General features: G+C 38.0%; 1 protein-coding gene across 4 annotated transcripts in view; it reads left to right on the forward strand.

The window, feature by feature from the left end:
- L3MBTL3 (L3MBTL histone methyl-lysine binding protein 3) overlaps positions 1-23,360 on the forward strand; it is an 81,025-nt gene that overhangs the window by 29,142 nt on the left and 28,523 nt on the right. For 3 of the 4 annotated variants that reach the window (XM_069851849.1, XM_069851850.1, XM_069851851.1), the window contains exons 6-12: positions 44-130; positions 2,458-2,549; positions 5,576-5,680; positions 7,290-7,425; positions 12,624-12,715; positions 13,249-13,400; positions 22,390-22,466. In XM_069851849.1, the coding sequence (XP_069707950.1) occupies positions 44-130; positions 2,458-2,549; positions 5,576-5,680; positions 7,290-7,425; positions 12,624-12,715; positions 13,249-13,400; positions 22,390-22,466 (741 nt within the window). The remainder of the gene's footprint in view (positions 1-43; positions 131-2,457; positions 2,550-5,575; positions 5,681-7,289; positions 7,426-12,623; positions 12,716-13,248; positions 13,401-22,389; positions 22,467-23,360) is intronic. The other variant, XM_069851852.1, reaches the window with a different exon arrangement.

Genomic DNA, 23,360 nt, shown 5'->3' on the forward strand with positions numbered 1-23,360 from the left:
ACTAAACTTGGAATTAATGAGGGTACTGTACTTTTTTTAATTTAGGAGGACAAACCTGAAGGAAGGATCTTGAGAGTCTCACAAAGAGCCAGGAGGAAAAGAAAAGGGGAAATAACAGTTTTGAAACAAAGTAAGTTAGATTATGAAACAAGAATCTCAACTATCAATTCTTTAGGGAATGTCTGTCTCTTATTGTGGATTGCCAGCATTGTTTTATTGAATTTGTTTTCCCTATTGAATACATTTTTTTCAGTTCTGTAAAAAGAGAGTGCTAGTGTTATTTATAGCAGTTGAGTTTGAAGGATTGAAGAACCAAGAAAGCCAAGTGAAAACCGTGGAGAAAACCCCATCATTTGGAGATTGATTACCTTTTATAAAGAGCCAGTTTATATACCTCTGGCAGTATGGAGGAGAACAGAGTGCATGTAAATGTAATTGATACACATTTTAGGGGTTTAGCTCATCCCTCTAAAGAGTGCTGGTATTAAAGGGAATCGGGTCCATTTTGTTCCCAGATGTTGAAAGGCATGTATTAAGCAGAAGTGAAAGTTTACTTTTGTTTCCTTGGGGATCAATTTCGTATCTCCAGTATGTGCTGGAAATAGACACATTTATGGTACTGTTTAGGAATAATTGCTATAATCAGTCCAAAGGGACATGTGCTGCATCAAACGGCATAATAAAACATATTTTAAATTAATGCAGTTTTTTCAAGCTATTTGTATGATAGATACTTCTAGGAAGAATTGGAGAATCAGCAGCTGTTATACCTCAGTGGTGCACCAAGAACAAACCTACATCTTGCCCTCCAAAGCGTTTCTTTTGATAGACTGGAGAACATTACCAGAAATTTCCAGGCCACTAATCAGCACAGGGCTCCAAGTAGCTCTGCTGCACACTGGCCAGATGAAATACTGCTTGAATATGCAGCACCAAAAAATCGTGGAAGATTCCCTCTACCAAAATAGAATTACCTCTAAAATATGAATATTATTTCTATAGTTGTTTCCAGAGCTGAAGTGATAACTATGTGAGATACAAGCACAAAGCCTTTGCTGTAAGGAAATTACTGCAGTCCCCTGACAGAATGATCTGTACAGATTTCTTCTGGTTTTTTTGGGTTTTTTTTTTTTGTTAAATGTTTCTTCAACAGAAGAGAGTTGGTAGAAAGACCAATTTATATTCAGAACCAAGTATCGTAACTGTGTATCATTGTGCTGAGCAACACTTCTTTTAAATGGAATAGATAAAAACTGCGTAAATCACAAATAAAAAGTATGCTTTAATAGTGTTGAGCAGTCACCATCATTCTGAAATTGTTGGGTTTTGGTTACATTATCAGCTTTTGTCAGGAGAGTTTGGCATCACTATTGTTATGGTTCATGTTTTAGTCATACAAACACTTAGCCAGACTGTTACTTAAGGGGCTTATTTCTCTTGTGAGAAGTCCACAGTCAGGATTGGGACAGGATCATACTGTGGACTGTGAAGAATCCTCCTGGCAGTGTAAGCTTATGGGCTGAAATGCTAAGCCGCATGTGTGGAGAAAACATTTTAAATGAAGATCAGTAGAGCAGAGCAGAGGTGTGTGAGAGTAAACGCATACATGGCCAGCCTTACAAGCCATCTGTTTTTTATGTTTCTGGCTTTTACTAGTGCAGTTAGTGCTTTATTTTCAAGGCTTGAAAATAGCTACTCACTGATGCGACTGTAGCCAATATTACAATTACTATGCAAGTTTATATGAGTGTTCATACTATATGAACAAAGCTGAAACTGGAGGTTTCTCTCATATGCTAATGACATGTTGAGGGGAAAAAAGCACTGATGACAGTTTTGATGTCTTGGAGAAATTACTGTTAAATCACTACCTCTCCACCCAAAACCATCAAACTACAAAGTGATACAGTAGGTTAGAACATTCTGTAAATACCATTGATGAATAAAGTATTTTAACTGTGATTAAAGAAAAGGTGTCATGAATGCTATCCAGTTGAAAATGCATTCCAGGAAAAGATATTGTCAGAAAAAACCCACCCAAAATATTGAGCTACTTTGTGATTTGAATTGATCTTTTTACACATTTGCAAATTATTTACTTTAGTGCTTGTTATAAGCAGCAAGAGAAAAGAGTTGGAGGGCAAGACTGCATAAGTTGTTCTTGTCACCTGAAAGAGGTTTTTATTGTTACTAGTCAAGATTTGAACTGCTGGAAACCATCCTATACAAACCAGGAACCTTCATGTTCCTAGTGCTGTTAAACCTACAGACCTACTTCTTTTCCTGAAATGAGCTCTGAGAAACATCATGGAGGAATTTAATAAAATGTGGATTTGAGATAGGTATATTATAAACTTTAAAAGTTATTATAAACTTACAAGTGCTAGAGGTTTTTTTTTTTTCATGAGAAGTTAACAGTTACAGAATTCTATTGCTATCGTGTGCTTTTTTTTACAGCTGTACCCTCTAAAGGCAGGCAGGCATGGTGCTGGGCATCCTATCTGGAGGAAGAAAAGGCTGTCGCAGTACCCACTAAGCTTTTTAAAGAGGTATGATCTTCTGGAGTTTAAAATGAGTTAATCATCTAAGATCCTGAAATTTCTAGGAAATCAGGTAAAAAAATTTGAAGATTTTACGCTTCTTTGGGGGAAAGCTCTGATTTTTCAGAAAATTCTGCAGCTGTAGATGAGTGCCGTCATCTGAGACTACAGAAAGCAGATGCTTTTCCAAGATCTGCAGGTTCTAACCTTTCCTTCTAATTTTTGAGGCTAGAAGTCTCATACATACCCTCTTTGTTCATGTCATATCATTCTATGTAAATATGTTTAGAAAGATGGTGCAAAGATTGTCTTTTGGCTTGTAGCTTTGATTATATTACCTGTCTTTTTGCAGCTCCTGCTGATGTGTTTTTTACTATGTCAGATACTAGTTTGGCTTGTTCCCATTTTGCCTGTCATCTCAGTGGATGTCATATCATTATCTCTTACATGTCCTTTGCTTGCTATGGTAGTCTTTGACATTTCAGTGCTTTCTCTTGTGCTGTCTCTCTTGCTTGGAAATGAGCTCTATATGCAAATCCACAGAGTTTTCATGCTGTTCTTCCTCTTGCAAAACATGCGAACGTGTCTCAGCTGCTGTACTTCTGCTATGTATTGCCAGTATTATTCTTTGGTAATTCTGCTATTACTTGTAGTCTGTTTCTTGCATCTGTCTTTTTTCTGTTTGCTTTGCACTTCAACTGTTAAGTCTTCCATGCAGGGATTAGCTTTTGAATTTACATGTGCTTGTGAACCCGACCTTTAATTGGTGTTTTTAGATGTTACTGAGATGTGAAAGTAAAGAACTAGGATCGCAATGTACAGAATTCATAGATTTGTAGGTGCAAAAACAACAGTTACTTGATCATCCTCTATGTTATATACCTGTTGAAAAATTTACAAGGAAAAGTGTGGATAAGTAGTGTCTGTATCTGGAAGGCAGATTTTCAAAGCATTACTCTGCCTGTCTGAAGTTCCATTAACTGTTGTTGCCACACACAGGCATATACCAGCCTTTCTGGGCACTGCATGTGGTGGTAATGTCTGGAGTTACATGACGACATACCGTTGCCTTTATTTTTCTCTGCAGTGTGTCTTTCTTATTCAGTCTATCTCATTTAGTACTTTCTTTTAAAGTCTGTAGGCCCTGGGTAACTCTAGGGTTTTATTTAGTGTGCAATATTTAAATCCTGTAGCAGAGAGAATTCTTAATAGCAGTCAGTAGTGGCCAGGTAATATTTCTCCAATTTACCAACAGACAAGCAAGCCACAGGAACAGTAAGGTTAAAAAAAATCCCGAACATAACCACCAGCTTTGAATCTTTGATTTCCACTTGGACTGTGAGAATTGCTCTCTTCTTTTTTTCTCTTTTTTTTCTCTCTCTTTTTTTTTTTTTAATAATGAAAGAATAAACAGCTCTGCGACTCTTTAATTGTTTCCTTTCTCTGTAATTTTATTTGTGCTTGCTTTTATAAAATCTCTGTTACATTTTTGGCCACTCTCCCTCAGTGTGTGCATATTGCTAGCTTTCAGTTTTCCACTGAGTTTTTTTATCTATAACGTATTTATTATATAGACGGCATTAACTGCAGGTCTGTGCACTAAGATGAACTTCGAAAATTTCACTTTATTGCTTTAAAAAAATGCTCTGCTTTTACATTCCTCTTGAGGAAGTATCCAGAATTATGCATAGTTTAACTTCATTAAACTTTCATTGATGAAAATGTTAAGTGAGATGTTAAGGATGAAATTACCTTTCAAATGCATGTACTGCAGTCAGATACTCTGATCCTTTAACTGTGGTTTACAAAATGATCTGACCTATTTTTAGATAGGAACTTAGAGCAGTGGTTAGACATCTATTAGCCTGCCACTTTAGGCTTATCAAAATCGGTCTGGTTCTTCATTTCCCTTCCCCTTGACTATGCATTCTTGCTCTTGTGCCACGCACTGCAGTTCTATCTTTGGAGTTTATTATTCAGTTATTTGCAGTCAAAGCCACCAAAGAGAGGATTCCCTTTCTTCCAAGTTGGTGAGACCTCGCCAAGTACGTCTCTTGGTATTCTTCTTTTTCCATTGACTGCAGAGTTACTGCAGATGGGTAGGGAGTGTGTATGTAGCTTTTAAAGAGGAACAGAAGGAAAAGGAAGCATATATGATGCTTTTTCTGTCTTTTATCTGTAACCATTTGGGACATAAAGACTGTCTAGCTAAGAATTTGGTAACCTGCAAAAAAGCCTCCTCAGTTTTATTCTTTTTTTTTTGCTGATATTCCCTCCAATTTAACCTGAGTATCTGCTAGCTTGCTTCCTTCTTTAACAGAAGACAAGGAGCATGTTGCATGAACACTGATGTCTTCTGATTGAAAACATCCTTTCTGCTTAACCTTGTTTTCACTTGGTTTTTTGTAAGAAGTTCTTCTAGGTTCATTGGTATGTGATACAAGGTTAGTCATGTTCTTGTGATGCAAAAATATTTCTGGAAAATTAGTTAGTCAGGGCACAACATACAAAGGAGAAAATGTCATCAAAGAGGCCATCCCTATGTACAGACAATGTTCTGTATTTCTGCCTTGCAGTTCATCTTTGATGGCTGAGCTGTGGAAATGAAAAGGATAAGTAGAGCATCATTGCTGTGATTGTTACAGGAATGATGACCACCAGGTCAAAATGGTACTGTACAGGCTGAAAATTAAATAATTACATTGTTAAAAAGTTTTATTAGCAATTGGTGAAAAAAATTATGGGCAAATCATGCCATCTTCTTTCTCTTGGGTAACCTTTTGGATAATTCTTCATGATTTTCTTAAGTACTCTCAAGTTTTAAGTCATTCGAGTATCAGCGTGGTTTTCAGACAGTCATCAATTTCTCTTTTCTGCAGTATGCTTTGAAAAGTGCAAAACCTATTTTAAAGCAATTTACTAGATCTTTCAGGAACAGGAATAAGAAATAGTCATTGTTCTTTTCCTTACAAAGATACTCTTGTCTTTCTCTGATATACTTTCGGAAGTATTGAAACTGTTCTTTTCCATTGCAGTATCAATCTTTCCCATACAACAAAAATGGATTCAAAGTAGGGATGAAGCTGGAGGGTGTGGATCCCGAGCACCAGTCGATATACTGTGTTCTCACGGTGGCTGAGGTAAGTAGAGGCTGTGAGAAGCTATGGTGCGGGATTGTAGGAGAGACTGAATTTGAACAGCAGCAACTGAAAGTGCTTGCTCTTCCCTGGCAGGCAGACAGAAACTGTACTTAGGAAGATTTTAAATTAATAATACTGTATTAAATCTACCTGAACAACATATCCATGACAACTATGTCTAGTACCATGCAGCAGTGACTGTTTACGTACGTTTAATATATGCCGCTAGAGAAGATGTGTGATGCTGTTTGATAGTGTGTGGGTTTTTTTTCTGTAATCCTGTGATTTATATTTTAAAGGGGAAAAAAGCATAAAACCGGTAAGTATGACAACTGATTTATAGTGGTTTTGTAGAGTTTTGATAGTAATTACAGTTGCGCCATTCACTTTTTTAAATCTAAGAATTGTGTTATGATTTTTTAGGCTAGATGGCCTCATGAATGGCCGGTGTTGGCAACTTCTACAAATTAGTCTACCATATAAACTCAGCTTGTCTTTTTGCTGCAGTTTATGATTTTTTTTTATGAGTAGTTTCTTTGCTTTTAATAATATAAATAAGACCCTGTTTCTCAGTTATACTTTTATGTCTTTCAAATACACCTTACCTTAGTTTTAGGTAATTTTATCAAAGATTGTGGTTTTGGTTTGTTTTGTGAATTAAAATGCGGAAAAAGGAACAGGATGTATACTCTGCTCTGTGTCACTGTTATTCTAAGCAGCTGTAATTTTTGCAGTTTATATTTTTATAGCCTAGACTTTTGTTTTTCCATTTCTTCATGGCCCATAGTCATGCAGTTTTTGTGGATATTCCTTTCATTTTCTTAAAGGTGATGTGTCAGTTGTTGAATATTTTCTGTATATCCTGTGCTCATCACTAAGTGATGGGTTAAGTTTTACTGCAGGATGACCTGAATTCCACAAAATTCTGAGATGACAAACTGAAATTTATGTCAGAGTATAAATTAAATACAAAATAGGGATTTTTTTCCTGATGCCTGCAGGAAAGTTATGGCTTTTGGCACTCAAGAAGATGTGGAGAACTTTTGTACAGAGAGAGGGATTGTGTCTCCTTTTTTTTCCTCTTCTTCTCAGTGGTTGACTTACTACTTCATAGAGTAATGAAGTTCTGGGGGATACCTTCACTGATTTCTCATCTCTAATAACAGTTCTTAGTAACTCTGAAGAGCCTGTTGAACACAGTTATTGCTGAGTGCTCTCTCGCGTATTGATTAATCAGGATAGCTTGAAAACATCATTATCTGTGTTTTCTCCATGATTGTATCAGATGGACTCATGCTTTTCTGTAGGGTTTCTGTTTTATTCTGATGCTGGGTTAAATAGTTTTCAAGATCTTTTAACACTACTTGCAATACCCAACTTTTAGTTAATTCTTTTCACCAGAAGAGGAGGCACTCATACTTGGAATAGCTTTGCCTTTTTATTCTTTCCTTTGTATCAAAAGAATTCATTCATCCAGTTCTGGCTTGAGCAGAAGTAAAAGGCTGACTGAAGGAATGCTGCTAATACACATAATACTGAACAGAAACTGTCATGCGTAGGCCAAACATCTTAAAACATACTGTTGTATGTTCTGCATTCTTGCTTTTAGGTTTGCGGCTATAGAATACGACTGCATTTTGATGGATACCCAGATTGTTATGATTTCTGGGTGAATGCTGATTCTTCAGACATTCATCCTGTTGGATGGTGTGAGAAAACAGGTCACAAGCTTCATCCACCTAAAGGTATTATTTAGTATGAAATGTGTACATTTTCCATAGCTCTGAGATCAAAACTATCTGTGTAATCCTGTAATTATTTTTGGGGCAGAAACTTTCATGTTCATGTAGTCAGAGTATTTGAACATGGCGAATGGAACTGTACTTTAAGTCTTACTAAAATCTTGAGATTGAAATCCTACCTTTTCTATTCAGTGGAAATTCAGAGAAAAGAAGAAAGATGAACCATAAGAGTAATTCGTAAGACATTAGGAAACAAAGTTAAGTAACAAACCTAGACCCCAAATGAATGCTTATTGCAAGTAAAATGGCAGCATAGTGGTGACATGTGCTTAAACTGAAGTCTTACAGGCAGCTGAGGATTCCTTAGTGGAGGGATTTAGGACATTTTCATTACTAGATATTGATCACCATTATTATATGTATGTTGGCACAGACTAATAAAGATCTGTGCTCTTGCTGCAGAGTAAGCTTTAAATAGAGAGAAAAGAGGAATGAACAGATAACGACGGAGAAAAAATAGTACCATTGCAAACTTGCAAGCATAATTTGTACATAGCTTATGTAAATGACACACAACTGTTGAAATACATATAATTTGCTTGCTTAATTATTCTGTATCTGATTATGTAACTTCTTTATTTTGGCAGATATAGGGTACTGAACTGGGCATGAAAATGGGGTAAATAGGCTCCCTTTTGGGGTAGGAAGGGAGTATATGGGAATGAAGAGAGCTAGTCCTGAAGACAGGAGAGTTACAAGTATACGAATGTGGCATTTTGACATACACAGTGAGAGTAGGGTAATGTGGTTTCAAAAGGCTGCAAAACGATGAGTGTACAGAGTCAAGAGGGTGTATTATGGAGAACTATCAAACTGTGGGTTCAACTGTTGAGATGTGGAAGGTGAGAGTAAAGCCACTAAAAATGTACAGGCAAAGGGCCTGACAGTGTGGGAGAGGGTGGTGTTTTGCAGCTGACCCTTGGAAGAATATAAAGGAGAATGTGCTGCTCTTCTCAGTGCTCTGTGAGTTCCACTCTGGGTATAGGCAGGAGTGCTCCATGCTGCTGCTCCAGTATGGCAGTTTCATTGGGCGTAGTTCTGCATAACTGGCTGTGTAGTAATAACAGTTTCTTGAACGTAAATCAGAATTTCTCAGAAGGTTGGCCTCCACTGAAGTAAGAACTTACACATAGCAAATGAATAGTCCCCAATTATAGAGTTATTGATGTTATTACAGCATGCTTAGTAAGGTTTATTTATGTGATGAAGGTTTGTCATCTTTTCCATCTTAAATGCCTCATTTAGAAAGCTTAAGCTTTTGTTAACAATGAATTATTGCTGTTGAAGGAAAGTTACTGTCTCCCTCCAAGTCACTTTAATGAAAAGTTCCTTCATTTTCTCTTCTAGTTTTAAATTGGTGGGAAGATTGTTCTTTTGTGCTTATTTTTTTTCACCATACTGAAGCATTGGATAGGTCTTTCATTTAGGAGAGTCATGGAGCCTGTCAGAGGTGTTGACGGAGACAAGTTAGGAGAATATATGATGGTAATTCTCAGGGTTCTGGTTGTCATCCTGCACAGCTATGTACTCCTGCCATCCCCAAGATGCGTTCTTCATTTTGAATAGCAAGGCTCTTCTCTAGTGATTTTATCCAAGACCTGCAGAGTGCTCTGCCCTTTGCATGGCTTGACTCACTTCACCTCAGCTGTAAACCATTTCATCATTGATGAGGTATGGTGTGTTTGCTGAAACCCGCTCCTGTTCTTGTGGGACTTCTGCCTTTGTCCCAGTGCAAGAAGTGCTTGCATGTGGCATGAAAGAGGAGCAGGAAAGAACAAGCAGTATGGTAGAATTGTGCATGGAAGGGAGACAAAGAGCAACCAGCTGTTCATCAGTTAAACGTGTATTTTTGGCAGGAGGGCTTTCACTGCTGTTTTGCTGATATTTGTGGAGTTCTTTTATTCAAAGGGGAGGGGGAAGACGCCAGTCTTAGGTTATTGGGGCTTTTTGTGTGTTTTTATTGGGTTGAACAGATTTTTTATGTTTTGCTTATGACATTTTAATAATTATTTCATTTCAGTGCCCACTGTAAAACATATAAACACTAAAGCTGGTACCAGTGAGTACTGTACAGAAGAACACAGTGTCTTATATAAAATACCACCTCAGTGAGGAACTCTGAAGTTTGCATTAGTAGCCATTCTTTTTCTAGATATGATGCAAACTTATGACTTCTATGGTCTGAACAATAAAGAGTGTAGAACCCAGTGGCCTGGGAAAGGAGCAAACACTCCTGCCTGCCATATTTTTGTGTTGTGCAGCCCCAATTAATCTTCCCTGCAGGCTTGGGCAGAAATGTCCTGATTCACAGCAGGGGGTTGTAAGGATGGAATGCTCAAGGGAGATTGGGGACCTGGTAAATGACTTTGTGTTTCCTGCAAGGGTTGAAAGAGGGTAACTTCCCACACAGACCTAAATCAATCTTTCCTTGTTAGGTCTGGAGGGATGGGAGGCTGTTTATTATGATGGGGGAGACTGTGGAGGCTGTGGGGGACGTGAGAAAGGAAGAATATTGTTTTAGATGTTTTCTGATACCTATTTCTATCCTTGTTTATTAAAATGGATATGGCAGGTAATTCTTGGTATTGCCAGGTAGGACAGGTGTCATGGCAGGGTCCCCATGGAAGCAGAGGCAGTAGGTGCCTGACGCTGGGCTTCCAGTGGACACAGGAGCAGAGCTGCAAAACCAAACTGGGCTTCAGGGAAGAAAAAGTATGATGTTTCAGGATGCTGCTCATTTTGTGTGCAGAGGAGGTCACTTTTCTGTCTCATGCAGGTGAAACGTACAGAGGGGGCTGGGGGCAAATGTGTGTTCCTAGAATTATCATGGACTACCCAATGGTAATACTTCTGGACTTTTGCCTGGACTGAGCCAAAATCATTTGGATGCAAAAGGGAGAAGCTGGTGCAACAGAGGTCTCCTTGTCTTTTGAAACCACTTCAGAAGAGTTGCTCTGCAGTCAGCAGAGGAGGGAAAAGCCTTGAAAACTGTCTGTCACTAAAAAGTCCCAAAGTAAAAGTTGAATTGACTGTTCCATATGTAGTGACTAAATCGATTCACCTTTGGTCATTTTTTTTAAGAGGTGAGGTTGGAGCTAGAGATCTCCCTTTCTCACTTGATGACAGGGAGATCCATGCTGTCTAGAAACTGTTTCACAATCTACTGAAATCAATTTTTTTCCCATGGACATTAGCCCAATACCTGATCCCATCACATATGCAGTAGGCAGGAGTTTTGTCTACTGTGGGTTTTTGAGTTAGGTTTGAATATCCTCTAGAATTACAGAGGGAAAATTAAAACCTCGATACTGCATTCCTTTAAAAATTATTTCAGTTAGTCTACAGCTATAATGTATCAAGAGAAGAAGCAATTGGGTTATAAAGAAGAGTATTATTGTTTGGACTTGGAGGTTAATTTATGTTAGGTAATATTTAAAACGAAAACTGAGAAAGGCAGATGTGGAGAAGGTGAAGTTAAAGGAATCATTACTTGTGGTTCTTTGGAAAACACGAGATTCTCTAAAGATTAAACAGAGCTTTTGTCTGCGGTATATTTGAGTAACAAATAGTCAAAAAATGACACATTTCAGTAGTTAAGGCAATCACTTGCTGAATCTGGTAGTGGTTTTGGTCTTGTTTTACTAGATTGTAACGTATGAAGTAAAATAGATGTTCCTGTAACTGTTATTTAATGGGTGAGTAAAGGGAAAAGACTTATTTGCTTATAATTCTTAGCATGGTTGTGTAGATTAGAAGCGCAGTTTCTTGTGGAACTTTTTATGCAGTTCAATGTATTATGAATTATTTTATTTTTTCCTCCAAGATACTAGAAGAGGTAAACTATCAGCTTAAATTTATATTCCTTTCCTAGTGCTATATGCACAGAATAGAAGAAGTGGAAAGTCCACGCAGGGGACAGTTTGCACCGTAAATTCATGAGAGGTCCTGGGGCACTGATGGTGTAAGCAGCTGTTTTGATGTAACTTAAGGGGTTTGTTTCAAAGCTAGCAGTGGTCATGCTGTATTAGTGGTAGCCTGAGGATGTAGTAGGGTAAAGCCAGCAGAAGGAAGAAATTTATTTTCTTTTTTGAGACTGACTGGCATAGTGGAAGAGCTCTGGGACCTGCAGGCCCTTTGCTGTTTCCGAAGTAGAAGCAACAGACTTAAAAGTAGATGCAGAGCACTTACGCCATGCTTCTTGGTTATGTGTGTGTCAGTCAAACCACCAAAGGAATGTTAGTTGGTACCTGCGAGGCAGAGAGGTGGTACGGTGCAGTTTTCTTGGGGACAGACAGACAAGAGAGGTGGCTTTTAGCCTGTGCCACTTAGAGAGGTTTGTTTGAAGGGATGGAGATTATAGGACCTTATATATAGATACATCTTACTGAGGCTGATTTTTGATACCTAGCAGAAATACAGATTTTAGTTTCTAGTTTCCCCCTAGAAGTTCTGCCGCTTGAGCTCCCCTGACAGCCAGGACTGTGAGGTTAGAGATGAGGGACAGAGCAGTGGGTTTGTAAAAAATGCTCCTCATTTGCTTTGAAAGGAAAACTGAAACTGAGCTGAAGTCTCTAGAGTTCTTGCCTAGTGTTTTTTTTTATATGACTTCCTGCCTGATGAAGATCAGGAACAGTTCAAATGTCAGTCCTAGCTAACCATAAGAAACTAATAATGTGCAGCTCAAGAAAGTAGAATATTTTGCTGAATTAGCGTAAAGAAAGCTTGACGTTTTGGTAAGGATGCTCAGCCAGCCCTAAGTAAAAAGCATGATTCTTCTTTGTAATACTGGATGCCCAAGTAAAAATGAAAAAGCTTCATCAACTTACATTTGAACTCTGTAAGCTCCTCTGTAGTGCTTCTGCTTAAATGTCCACTAATCCGAACCAGTGCTCCCTCAGAGACTTAGTAAGTTCATGTTGGGGTCGAATTAATAAGTAGTTTTAAGGTAAACTTTTGTAGTGTAATTTATATAAAATTATAATAAATAGATAACAATACATAATCTTTTCAATTTTGAAAATGTAAGAAACAGTTTAGAACTGGATGCAAAAAATAATTTGATTGATTAAGGTCAAATTGCCTATATGCTCCTCGTGTCTCATGCATATCAATTTTTGCCCTTTTTTATGACCTCCATTTAGGATACAAGGAAGAAGAATTCAGCTGGCCCTCATACCTAAAGGCTTGCAAAGCTCAAGCTGCTCCTAAGTCACTGTTTGAAAACCAGAATGCAGTAAGTACTCGCTTGTTACTAGTGGTGTGGAAAGTTATTGGTATGTTCATGTGTGTGGTAGAGCATCACAGCGCATTTCAGTGATGGCAGACTTGAGACATGAAAGATGAAAATGTTTATAACAAATTCAGTAACAATCTCTAGTTCACCTCTGCAATTGTGATTCATTAATTTTTTACTTATCTATTTAAACATCTAATCTGGCACATTCAGAAACAGTGTATTATCACTATTATTATATTGTCATCCTGTGTCTCATAACATAATGTTGTGGAACAAGCATAGTCTTTCAGGAGCATCTGAGACAGAATTAAAACCAACACTTGTAATATTAGCAGGATGTTTAGAGCTCTTTTATTTCACAGACCATGAGTCTGTGTTTGAGCGTCTCTCATGTCAGCTAATTAGGCTGCTACCACTCTGTTGGGGCAGCTAATTGGGATACTTAGAAATGACATGAATGTATTGATTGTGGACACTGGGGAGATTTCTGGATTTATAGTGTTTATCTTCAATTAAATGTCTTTATGTAGACAGTGATTCCATCGGGATTTCGAGTGGGGATGAAGCTGGAAGCCGTAGACAAGAAGAATCCGACTTTCATTTGTGTTGCTACGGTAACAGACATGGTGGACAATCGTTTTCTGGTTCATTTTGACAACTGGGATGAGAGTTATGACTACTGGTATGATGTTTTTGTTTTGTATTCCAGTGAGACTGATCAGAAATGAGTTAGCTTTAAGCTGTATTTTCTGTGATACTTTCCACACTGTCGATATAGTTACCATACCAACTTTTGCTAGATTTGTAAAGGCGGCCACCAAAAGTGTATCTCAGTGACAGGCTAGAGGAATCAAATTTCCCATGTAAGGTTGCACATAAAAAATTTCCAGAGCTTGTACTAAATGAGTGTTCCCATGTACTGCTACATCTGGAGCTGTGGACATATTTCTCATTTCAATTACATACTATGGCTGAGGTTGATACGTTCAGTGAAGATTATGTACCATGATAACATGACCGATCGTACACAGAATTTGGTTTACATATAGTTGTAAATTGAAAGAAAGGCTGTATTTTCTCACAAGGTTCTCGAAGCACTATGTTGTTCAAACATAACCTTCTTCTCTGAGGCATTAGAATAGTGGCAAAACCTGGTTTTGGTGTTTATTGTTCTACATTCCTCTGAAAATTGGGATCCTGGTATCCTGACCTGTGTTGGAGATAACCTTTCTGCATCTTCTGCTGTGGAGGGGCTTTGTGTATCTATTAATATATGAAAAGTCAGTGGTGGGGGGGAGCATACTACAAGCATAAAGATCCTGAAGGAAATACAGGCTTTGACTGTCACAGTGCAGGTTTGTATTTGCACTTGCATCTTCTTTTAGCAGGTCATTTAGACCAAAGATAAATATCTTAAATTCTTTGAACAGCAAGTTACTACAGAACAGATGGAGCATTGTAAGCCTATATCTTGGATTCCACAGTGGCAACTTACTTGTATATCTGAGCCTGTAAAAATAAACTGAGAATGTTTTCTTCATCCTCATTTGATGACTGCTTAAGCGCTATGTTAGTGAGAATGATGTGAAACTATTATGTAACTTTCAAACTTTGTATATCCATCCCATCGCATAATAATTTCATAGGCTACATGAAATATAAGCTCTAGGAGAACTAGGTTATTGAAGCAGTGGTGAACAGATGTTTTGGTGAAGTCAAGAACTGAATTTCAAGATAATAGGCCTTACAAATCAAAGACCAGAAGATTAGTGATTATTTCCTTGAGGAAGTGACACAGAACATACATTTCTTCTAACAAAGAGCAGGGAACTGGGAAGAGGTATTTTGAATTTCCAGATATTTTAATGCTCAATAATAACAGGTAGGCCATTAATTAATAATTAAAAGAGCAGTTAGGCAAGCACAATGCAATACAACCTTTGTTTGTTCAGAGGTAGCATAAGTCTTTCTAAAACACTGCACTGTGAATAGTGACATACACTGAATTTTAGGCTTGTTAATGCTCCCATGTCAACAGGAATTTTGTCCACCAGTCTTCTCAGAAGAGGGAAAAGCAGTTTTTAAGTACATATCCAGGCTTTACATTTTTGCAGTCATAGTATTCTGAAGTGAGATTTCTGAATTTCATGTAGAATACATGAAATAGTATCTTCTTAAAGGATAAGAGAAAACTGAAGTGGAAAACGTATTGCTCTTTGAGAAATCACTGGAGCTGTATTTATACTGAAGCCAAACTGAAGATTTGTTCTTTTGGTGAAATTGTAGTATCTTTCTGGAAGGATCAAGACAATGCTACCAGAAATACCATGCATGGAAATTAAATTCTGAGTGGCGTGGCCTACTTCTCTGAATTGCTGCAATTGAGAACAAGAGTCAATAGACGAGGAAGGAAAGAAAATGGGAGAGAAGAACAGCAAATGAAAATAGCAGTGGAATGTCTGACCAAAAGAGAGCCTGAAAATGCATTCTGAATGTATCCAACTTAAATTTTTAATTTTAGATATCAGGTTTGTAGGGGCCTTAAAATATCTTAGGTCTCTTAAGTTTCACATCTACCAACTGGTGTCTGCAAATAAGAATGTGAAGTTCTCATTGAACTACCCAGAGCACAGCCTCACAATTTTCTCTGTGCCTGCTTGTAAGTTTCAATCTCAGAATTGTAATGAAGGAGAAATGATGCATTTAGTGTAATAGATTATTTTCAAACAAGTATCTTTTATTTTTTCCTGTATACCTTTCATGATTTAGCTACTTTGAGTAGATTGAACTTTTTTGTTGAGGTTAAAAATTCCTTCCTATTCTTGTATTACTAGAAGATAGTTGAGTTCTTTTACTGGACTTCAGGCCACAGAAATCTGTTGTCATCACCTAAGCTTTTTTTAAGCTTCAGGCTTTTCAGCCGAATAGACTCTTCCTGACTTTTCCCCGAGCATTAGAAAATACATTAATGGTTGAATTAGTTAGAATGGTTGAATTAGTCATTACTAAAGCTCTTTAATGCATGGCAGTGATACTTTCAGTGTATTATAAATCCCATTAAATTGTCCTTTGATAGTGGCTTTTAGAAAGCAGAAAAGTGAAAAAAATTGACGATTTTCTTACCTTCAGGAAGAACCTATACTACAGAAGCCATCAAGTCTTTTCCACCTGTTCCATCTTTTTTGATGAAACAACAGATTTACAATGTCTCAGCTTCCTAATTTTTTTGTCACCAAACCCAAACGCAGCCAGAGCTTGCATAGAAGATGAAATTGTTCTAGTTTGTTACTGCTTGCCCACAGGAGAGGTGGAGAAATGGCGGCGCTGGACTTCCTGCAGCCCAAACTCAGCTCTGCCTGCCCTCCTTCACAGCTTGGTCTGAACCTTCCCCTGGAGATGAGGTGCTGCAGTCAGCTTTTGGGAAAAAATACAGTGTCCCATGCTACACTCACCAGTCTGTCTTGCAGATTAAAGAACATTTCTAAAGCACCTTGTGAAGACACCAACTTTTGATTTTCTGAACCATTTTCTGATCTGTATGAATTTTGGAACAGGCTGGGCTTTGGTGTGAGACTAAATAAGAGGCCAGTCCTGCTCCCCAGCAGCATCTAGTATTTTGCAAACAGCCAAGTTGTGCTCTGATTGTTTAATTTTTGAGGTAATTAACTTTGCTCCACTCTCACTTTGAAAAAGAACAGTCTTTTTGAATGCATTATATTATGCCGAAAAGAAAGTACTACAGTCTTCAAGAATCATGAGTCACAGTGCATGGTTTTAACTGTTTAAATGGATAATGGACCGGTATCTGACCCTAAAGCAAATCACCATAGCACTGTCTTATGAGACTTTAAATAGAAAGTAAGGTAATGTGGCTTGCTAAACCACCTCTGAATGCATACCTTAACATCATGGGCCGCATTTTGAGGAGTCCTGACCTAAAATAATACCAGCTTTACACTTCTCAGTGATGAAGTATGCTCACTTATGCACTAGATGGGGCTACAGGATGGTTTCTGTGTTTTCCTTTATTTTTTTTCTTCTTTTTTTATGCACAGTTAGATGACTGACATCTCACAGTCATAAAGTTGTATAAGTAGCATTCTTGAGGGCGTATTATTATTTGTGGGTATAACACGCTTGTTTGAGCAATTCTTGAGAGATAACATTTTCATTAACGATTATATCTACGTTTAATGAAGTGAAAATGAACATACCAAAAGGTTTGTTTCCCCAAAAGGGAAGCCTAGAATTTATTTCAAACCAGAAAATTAGTATAAGATAACACAGCTTATTTTAAAGAAAAAGTTATTACTAAATAAAAACTCTGTCCACACCTTTGAGTGGAGACCCATTTGGGGAACTACTTTGTTACAGGAATTGAATATTCTTTTTTGTAACAGCCAGTATTATCATCCATCTCTCTTGATTTAATGAGTTGAATTTAATGAGTTGAATTTAATGAGTGGTAAAATATGAAACAATGTTTTGGGAAGACTTAACAGGACAACTTGAAAGTGACCAGTAGGAAAATACTAGGTCGTCTTCCATAACTGAGTTTCCTGTTGGGTCATGCTCTCCTGCCATGAATTAAGGATTGTTGAACTGCACATGTGTTCCTTTCATGCAGAGAGATGCAGGCTCCAGGGCCTCACTTTGTCAAGCTGCTCTCAGATTTCCTTATTGCAGAACTTCTTCCTGGGCTTTTACATCATGTAACTTTTCTCTGCTTTGATGTCTTTTCTAAGATGTACCTTTTCTGCCCCTCTGTGTAGCTCTCTTATGGGTTCATCTGGGGTACTCTGCGGCTTTTGGCTCTGCTTCAGCTTCTTGGATTAGATTAAGTTTCCAGTATGGGTATTAGACACATTTTTCTGTCTTCATATTCTCACACAACAGAAGCAAAGGACAAGGGGCATGAATTGTGTGGACATTATAATCTTGCTTTATTAGTTGAGCATGTGTGTGTCACCACTGCACTGCATGGTGAAACGTGGTGATACTCTGCTGCGGTTCAGGGGTAGGTAGGCTTGGAGGTGCAAAATTCTTCAGCTCCTGTTAGTGGCAGCAGCCTTTTCTTGGCCAAGCAAGTATCCTAACAACTCATGGATCATCATGTTTTATGAAGCGCATGAGCTGTGTAATCTGCCTTCTGCCATGGGACATGGCAAATTGATTGTGAAAACTCGGAGTAGTCTTTAGCTTTCCAGCTGATGAGTCTTGGGCTTATTCTGATAGACTATTGTTGATCTCCAAACTAGATAATATGTCCATGGAATAACACACATTAAAGCATAGTAGTTTTTGTGTGTGACTTTTACTGATCTCTACTTTTTATTGTTCAATGGACTGTTAGAAGCTAAAAGGCTGTGAAATCAGGCAGTGAAAATGGATTGCATGACCTGGTTTTGCTAGAAGAGGGATGGATTTTTTTTCCTGATGCCACTATGGTTCATCATTAATGACTGGATTTTTCTTTTAAAGAAGATGAAAACATTGTGGATGGTTTATAGTGCTATTTTGCAGTGCTATGGTGTGTAGCACTTGTTGCTACATGTTCCGTGTTCACTCCTATTGCTGTTGTGTTAGAGCCATCTTCCAGAGGTGCATGTTTCATTGTGACATACCTCAGTCACTTGCTGTTTCTTGGATCTTCAAGGCAAGAAGTATGTTTGGTGGCATTTACTTTTCAGAATTTTATAAAAATGTCAAACTATGTTTGAAAAAGCAAAATGAAGCTTTATTTAGAAGCTTTGTCTTCATAGGTGTTTTTACACGTCTGCTTCATAATTTTAAGTGTAATACTGATATGCCATAATAACTCATGAGCATGGGTCTTGTTCCCAAATTTAACTCCAAAACATTTCATTAAGTAAGGGATATATCCTTCCAGTGTGGAAGGATACCTCGTCTATGTAACATTCGTACATATAACACTTCACTTGAGAGGCGTATAAGAGAGATGTGCTGCTCCCATTGCTCCTTAACTCCTCTTCACATTTGCTGTAAAGAGAACAGAAGAGGACAGAGGGAGCATGAAGCACTCACCTTTGCTTCAGTTTGTTTGGGCCAGAGCCTTTCTAGGAGTCAGATGCTGAGTTTTAGCAATGCAAAGTTATCACAGAAGTCCTTTTGCTTCCTTTTAGTAATGGTGGCTTCAGTGATTTAGAAAGTATTTAGTGTGATACTGCAAATATTAAATACACACAGTGTAACTTTATAGATAGTAGTCGAACAAAAGGTTGGTATTCTTCAGGTGGGTTGAATTTTTGGCTGTTGTTAGAGCCATTACAGGGACTATCAAAGGTAGGTTTTATCTGCTAGAAATTGATCTGTTTGGCATCATTACAAAGAAATACTAGCAGGGCTGTTTTGCCCATAAAGCCACAAGATAATTGTCGTAGGTTGGCTGATATTTTTCATCATTAGTGTTTAACTCCTTTTAGGTAGAAGGCTAAAGGAGTGCTTGTTGTGAGACTGCTTCTGAGACATTCAGTCTGCATTTTTCTTGTTGAAATACATAAATACTGAATTTTAAACATCATGTAAAATTACTTATCAGATTTTAAGAAAAAAACATAGTGTCATTCTGTGTATTCTAAATATGATGTTCTCATTTGTTTTTCTTCTGTGCAGCACAGGTTCAAGACTGCAATGTGATAGCAGCTCAGGGTTCAGTCTACAGTCTTCTCTGTGCTGTGATTCCTTTTGCAGTCCTTAAAACGTTAAATGTGTTTGTGTTAAAGGTCTGCAGACCTAGTATTTTGATCTGAGCCTTAAGGCATTAGGGTGCCTACTAATTAATTTAGCTTCTTTTTCTGTCATGCACAGTCCATTGCACCCTTTTGGGTAGTACAGGTTATCAGCATGTGATATTTTAGGAAAATACAAATTAGTACTGCTAATTAAGGGAAGTTATTTTGAACTTCCAGCGTGTTTAGTACCATTTTAGTACTTTATGGGTAGATACAGCTAATAATTATTTTATAGCAATCGGGGAGAACAGACACGCTGTTCAGATATTTTGCATTAGTTACTCTGGGGCTGAGGGGACAGGGAAAGAACATGTAACTCTCCAGCCGAACGTTTGAAACATCTACTTCAGAGAGGTATAAAATAGAATCTGGGTCGCAATGACTGTTACGGTGTTTTATGCAATGATTATTGCATACGAAGTACATATCCTCATGCATGGGTGCTCTCTGCTTGTCTTCTTTTCTCATGATGTATTTGCTAACTATATGGAAAGCAAGATTCCTTCAGAAGGAGGGAGAGAGGGTGTTTCTATCTAGACTACTGCTTGGATATTTAAGCTTGGTTTCTTGATCCCTCCCTGTGGAATAGAGGCCTTACCTACTTCAGCTTTATCAGGCTGTAGATTGTTGGCCTTAGTAAGGCACTGGGCTTGTGGTCACTGGAGAGATGGAAGCGCTGATGGAATTCTACAGAAGAGAGACGGCATGTAGTTGGGAATGTTTAATGTCAGCTACTGATGTACCTTTAGGGTTAGGATATAGTGGAAGAGAGAGTGCACTGTAGTGTTGAAAAAATAAGGTGGGACAGGCTCCTAAGAAATGCAAGATCTCTAAGAACAGATCTGCATGGGAATTACATGGTTAAATATGCATTTTCAGCAAAATGGAGACAAACAGTATGTTCGCATGGCATAGTGCAGTGCCATGCAGAGTAATGCCAGCTTTCTCTGTCAGCATGATGTTCCTTAGTCACCCTGACTACATAAGCGCTATCTACTTCTTTAAAAAGCACAGTTAATTTTTCAGCCAAATCAAAAGGAATCATTAAGTATCAATGCAGACACAGGGATGGTTCATGCTTCATAGCAGAGTCTGATGGCTTTTTACTTTTCCTGCAGATCAGTCTTACTTTTTGCCTTTGCTAGTATTATTGAGTAATAATGTAATAATTATATGTAGCTTATGCATTATATATTATATACACTCGCTGTTATATTGTGCATAATGTATTATGTTACAATTAATAATACAACAATATGTAATAATGTTTCTGTATATGTAATAATTTAGTAATACTGAATGTTTAAACAGTTTTTCCCTCATCTGCTTTTATATCATTTATGGTTTTGCAGTTTGTTTGTTGGGTTTTTTTTGTATGCTTACAGAATTTGATAGCTAGCACCCACTGCTGCTTTCTTCTAAGCATGACGTAATTGAGCCAGTGAGCACATTAAGAGTGATCTCTCCTTGCTTCAGACAGATGCCAGCATGTCAAGCATATCTCATCCTGCCTCTGTTAATCGTCTGTGGTTCTTGTGGGATGCCACAGGCAGCAGCATTAGTGCGAAATTTTATGTGCATGACAGAAAATATAGGAAGTTGTTAGTCCTTCAAGTAAGAGTTCGATCATTTTTTTTTTTAGAGCAATCTGCGATCTTGGATCACTGGATCACTGATTAGTTCTGAATTCTTTCAGGCAGTCTTGGGCCTACAATGCTGGTTTATTCCTTTTTGCTGACAATTCTCTCAGACGTACGCTACTTATGTGCTGCTGAGTTATAATAACATGTTTATAGCTCCATTCAAACTGCTCACAATCTGGGTTTGAATTTTAACTTGTTACTGACAGTGCATTGCAGTTATACGTGATTTTCTAATCTGCCTCCAGGTGCAACTCAGAACATTAATCAAAGTCTTCAAGCTTTCAGTTTAAAGTTTCAGTCTTGGCATTGTAAAACCCTGTCTGTCTTTGATCATAGAATTAAATCATAGAATGGTTTGGGTTGGAAGGGACCTTAAAGGTCATCTGGTTCCAACTAGATGACTGTCATAGGCAGGGACACCTCCCACCAGACCAGGCTGCTCAAGGCCCCATCCAACCTGACCTTGAACACTTCCAGGGATGGGACATCCACAACTCCACTGGGCAACCCGTTCAAGTGTTTCACCACCCTCGTTGTGAAGAACTTCTTCATAATGCCTGGTCTAAATCTTCCTCTCTCCAATTTAAAGCCATTTCCCATCATCCTATCACTACATCCCCTTGCAAATAGTCCTTGACCAGCTTTCTTGTCTCCCTGGAGTCTCCTTCAGGCTGAACATCCCCAGTTCTCACATCTTGTCCTCACAGCAGAGGTGCTCCAGCCCTCTGATCATCTTTGTAACTCCTCTGGACCCATTCCAACAGTTCCATATCCGTCTTATGTTGGGGATTCTAGAACTGGACACAAGACTCCAGGTGAGGTCTCACAAGAGCAGAGTAGAGGAAATCACCTACCTCGACCTGGTGGCCACACTTCTTTTGATGCAGCCCTGGGTACGGTTGGCCTTCTGGGCTGCGAGATGATGAGGTTGCTGTGTTCTTGCAACCAGCCAACATCTTTTTACTAACAGTCTCTGCCTGTGAATTTTTCAGGTCCAGCATTATAGCATTTCAATTGAGATTTACCACTGACTTAAAGGACTTGATTTTTTGAACTTCCAGTGAAATTGTAAATAAAGCCTTACGCTTGTTCAGATGGTAACAGGTCATGTTAAATGCATTTGATATCTTCAGGTTACGTTTGCAGTTTAAATGTAATTTGAAACTGTCATGGGTTATTTGGAATTCATTAAATCTTTTTTGTATCACTTGTTTTCTGAGCATAATAGTGTCTGAAGAACTGCATTATCAATCCCTTTTATCTCCCTCTCCTCCAGGTGCGAGGCAGCTAGCCCACATATTCATCCTGTTGGATGGTGTAAAGAACATAAACGAACTCTAATCACCCCACCAGGTTTGTATCTGAATGCATACGTATAAATATATATATAAAAGAAGGTTTTAGGGAGGTTATGGTCAGTGAGCACCATTAAAGTTTACAATAAGTTTATTGTTACATCTCCTGAATTTTTCTGTAATTAAGAATTGGTATTTGGACAATTCTGAATATTTTTACAGGACATAATATATGGAAAGTATAAGTACAATAGACATTAGGTGTGATCTATGCACAGTATGCTGCTTTAGTAAAGAGACATGTGTCCATCCCCCTTGGAATCTGAACATGTTTTTATTTTTGGCTGAATGTCTTCGAATAGAAGACATTGTGAAAATGCTGATAAAACAAATGGCAGGTGTGTGAGATTGTTGAATAAGAAATACATCTTCATGTGAATTAAATGTGCAAGATAATGGGTTGTTGAAAACATTGCCTTATATGATCAAGGAATCAAACTTGTTAGGGCTCTTTGGAAAGCAGGAAAACACAGAGAGACAATACAGAAGAATGGAAGTGCATTAATTAGTATGAAATGTATGACCACCACTGTTTACAGAGCTGTTTTGTATAGCTGAATGATCTAAATGTACTGTGGCAGAAACTGCCATCTGTGGTCTGAGACCATGGAAAATTTTCATTGGTTAAAACCAACTCTTGACCGAAGTTGTAATAGCCAGCAGTCTTTAAAAGTTGAAGCAGTATGTCTGTCAGGAGGTTAATTACAGCCTATTATTCAGTGAAATCACTTTTAAAACAAACGAGAATTTGTTTTGTTGTGTTTTAGGTTATGAATCATAATGTTTAAATTTCAAGTTAAACATCTAGTGCAGATTGAAGGCAAAGGACAGGCACTGGCTTTTCAATAACAAAGCTGTCTTTGTTTTGCTTCCATAAAGTGTTTGTAAACAT

Source organism: Phaenicophaeus curvirostris, chromosome 2 (genome assembly GCF_032191515.1).
Source record: "Phaenicophaeus curvirostris isolate KB17595 chromosome 2, BPBGC_Pcur_1.0, whole genome shotgun sequence".
NCBI lineage: Eukaryota > Metazoa > Chordata > Aves > Cuculiformes > Cuculidae > Phaenicophaeus > Phaenicophaeus curvirostris.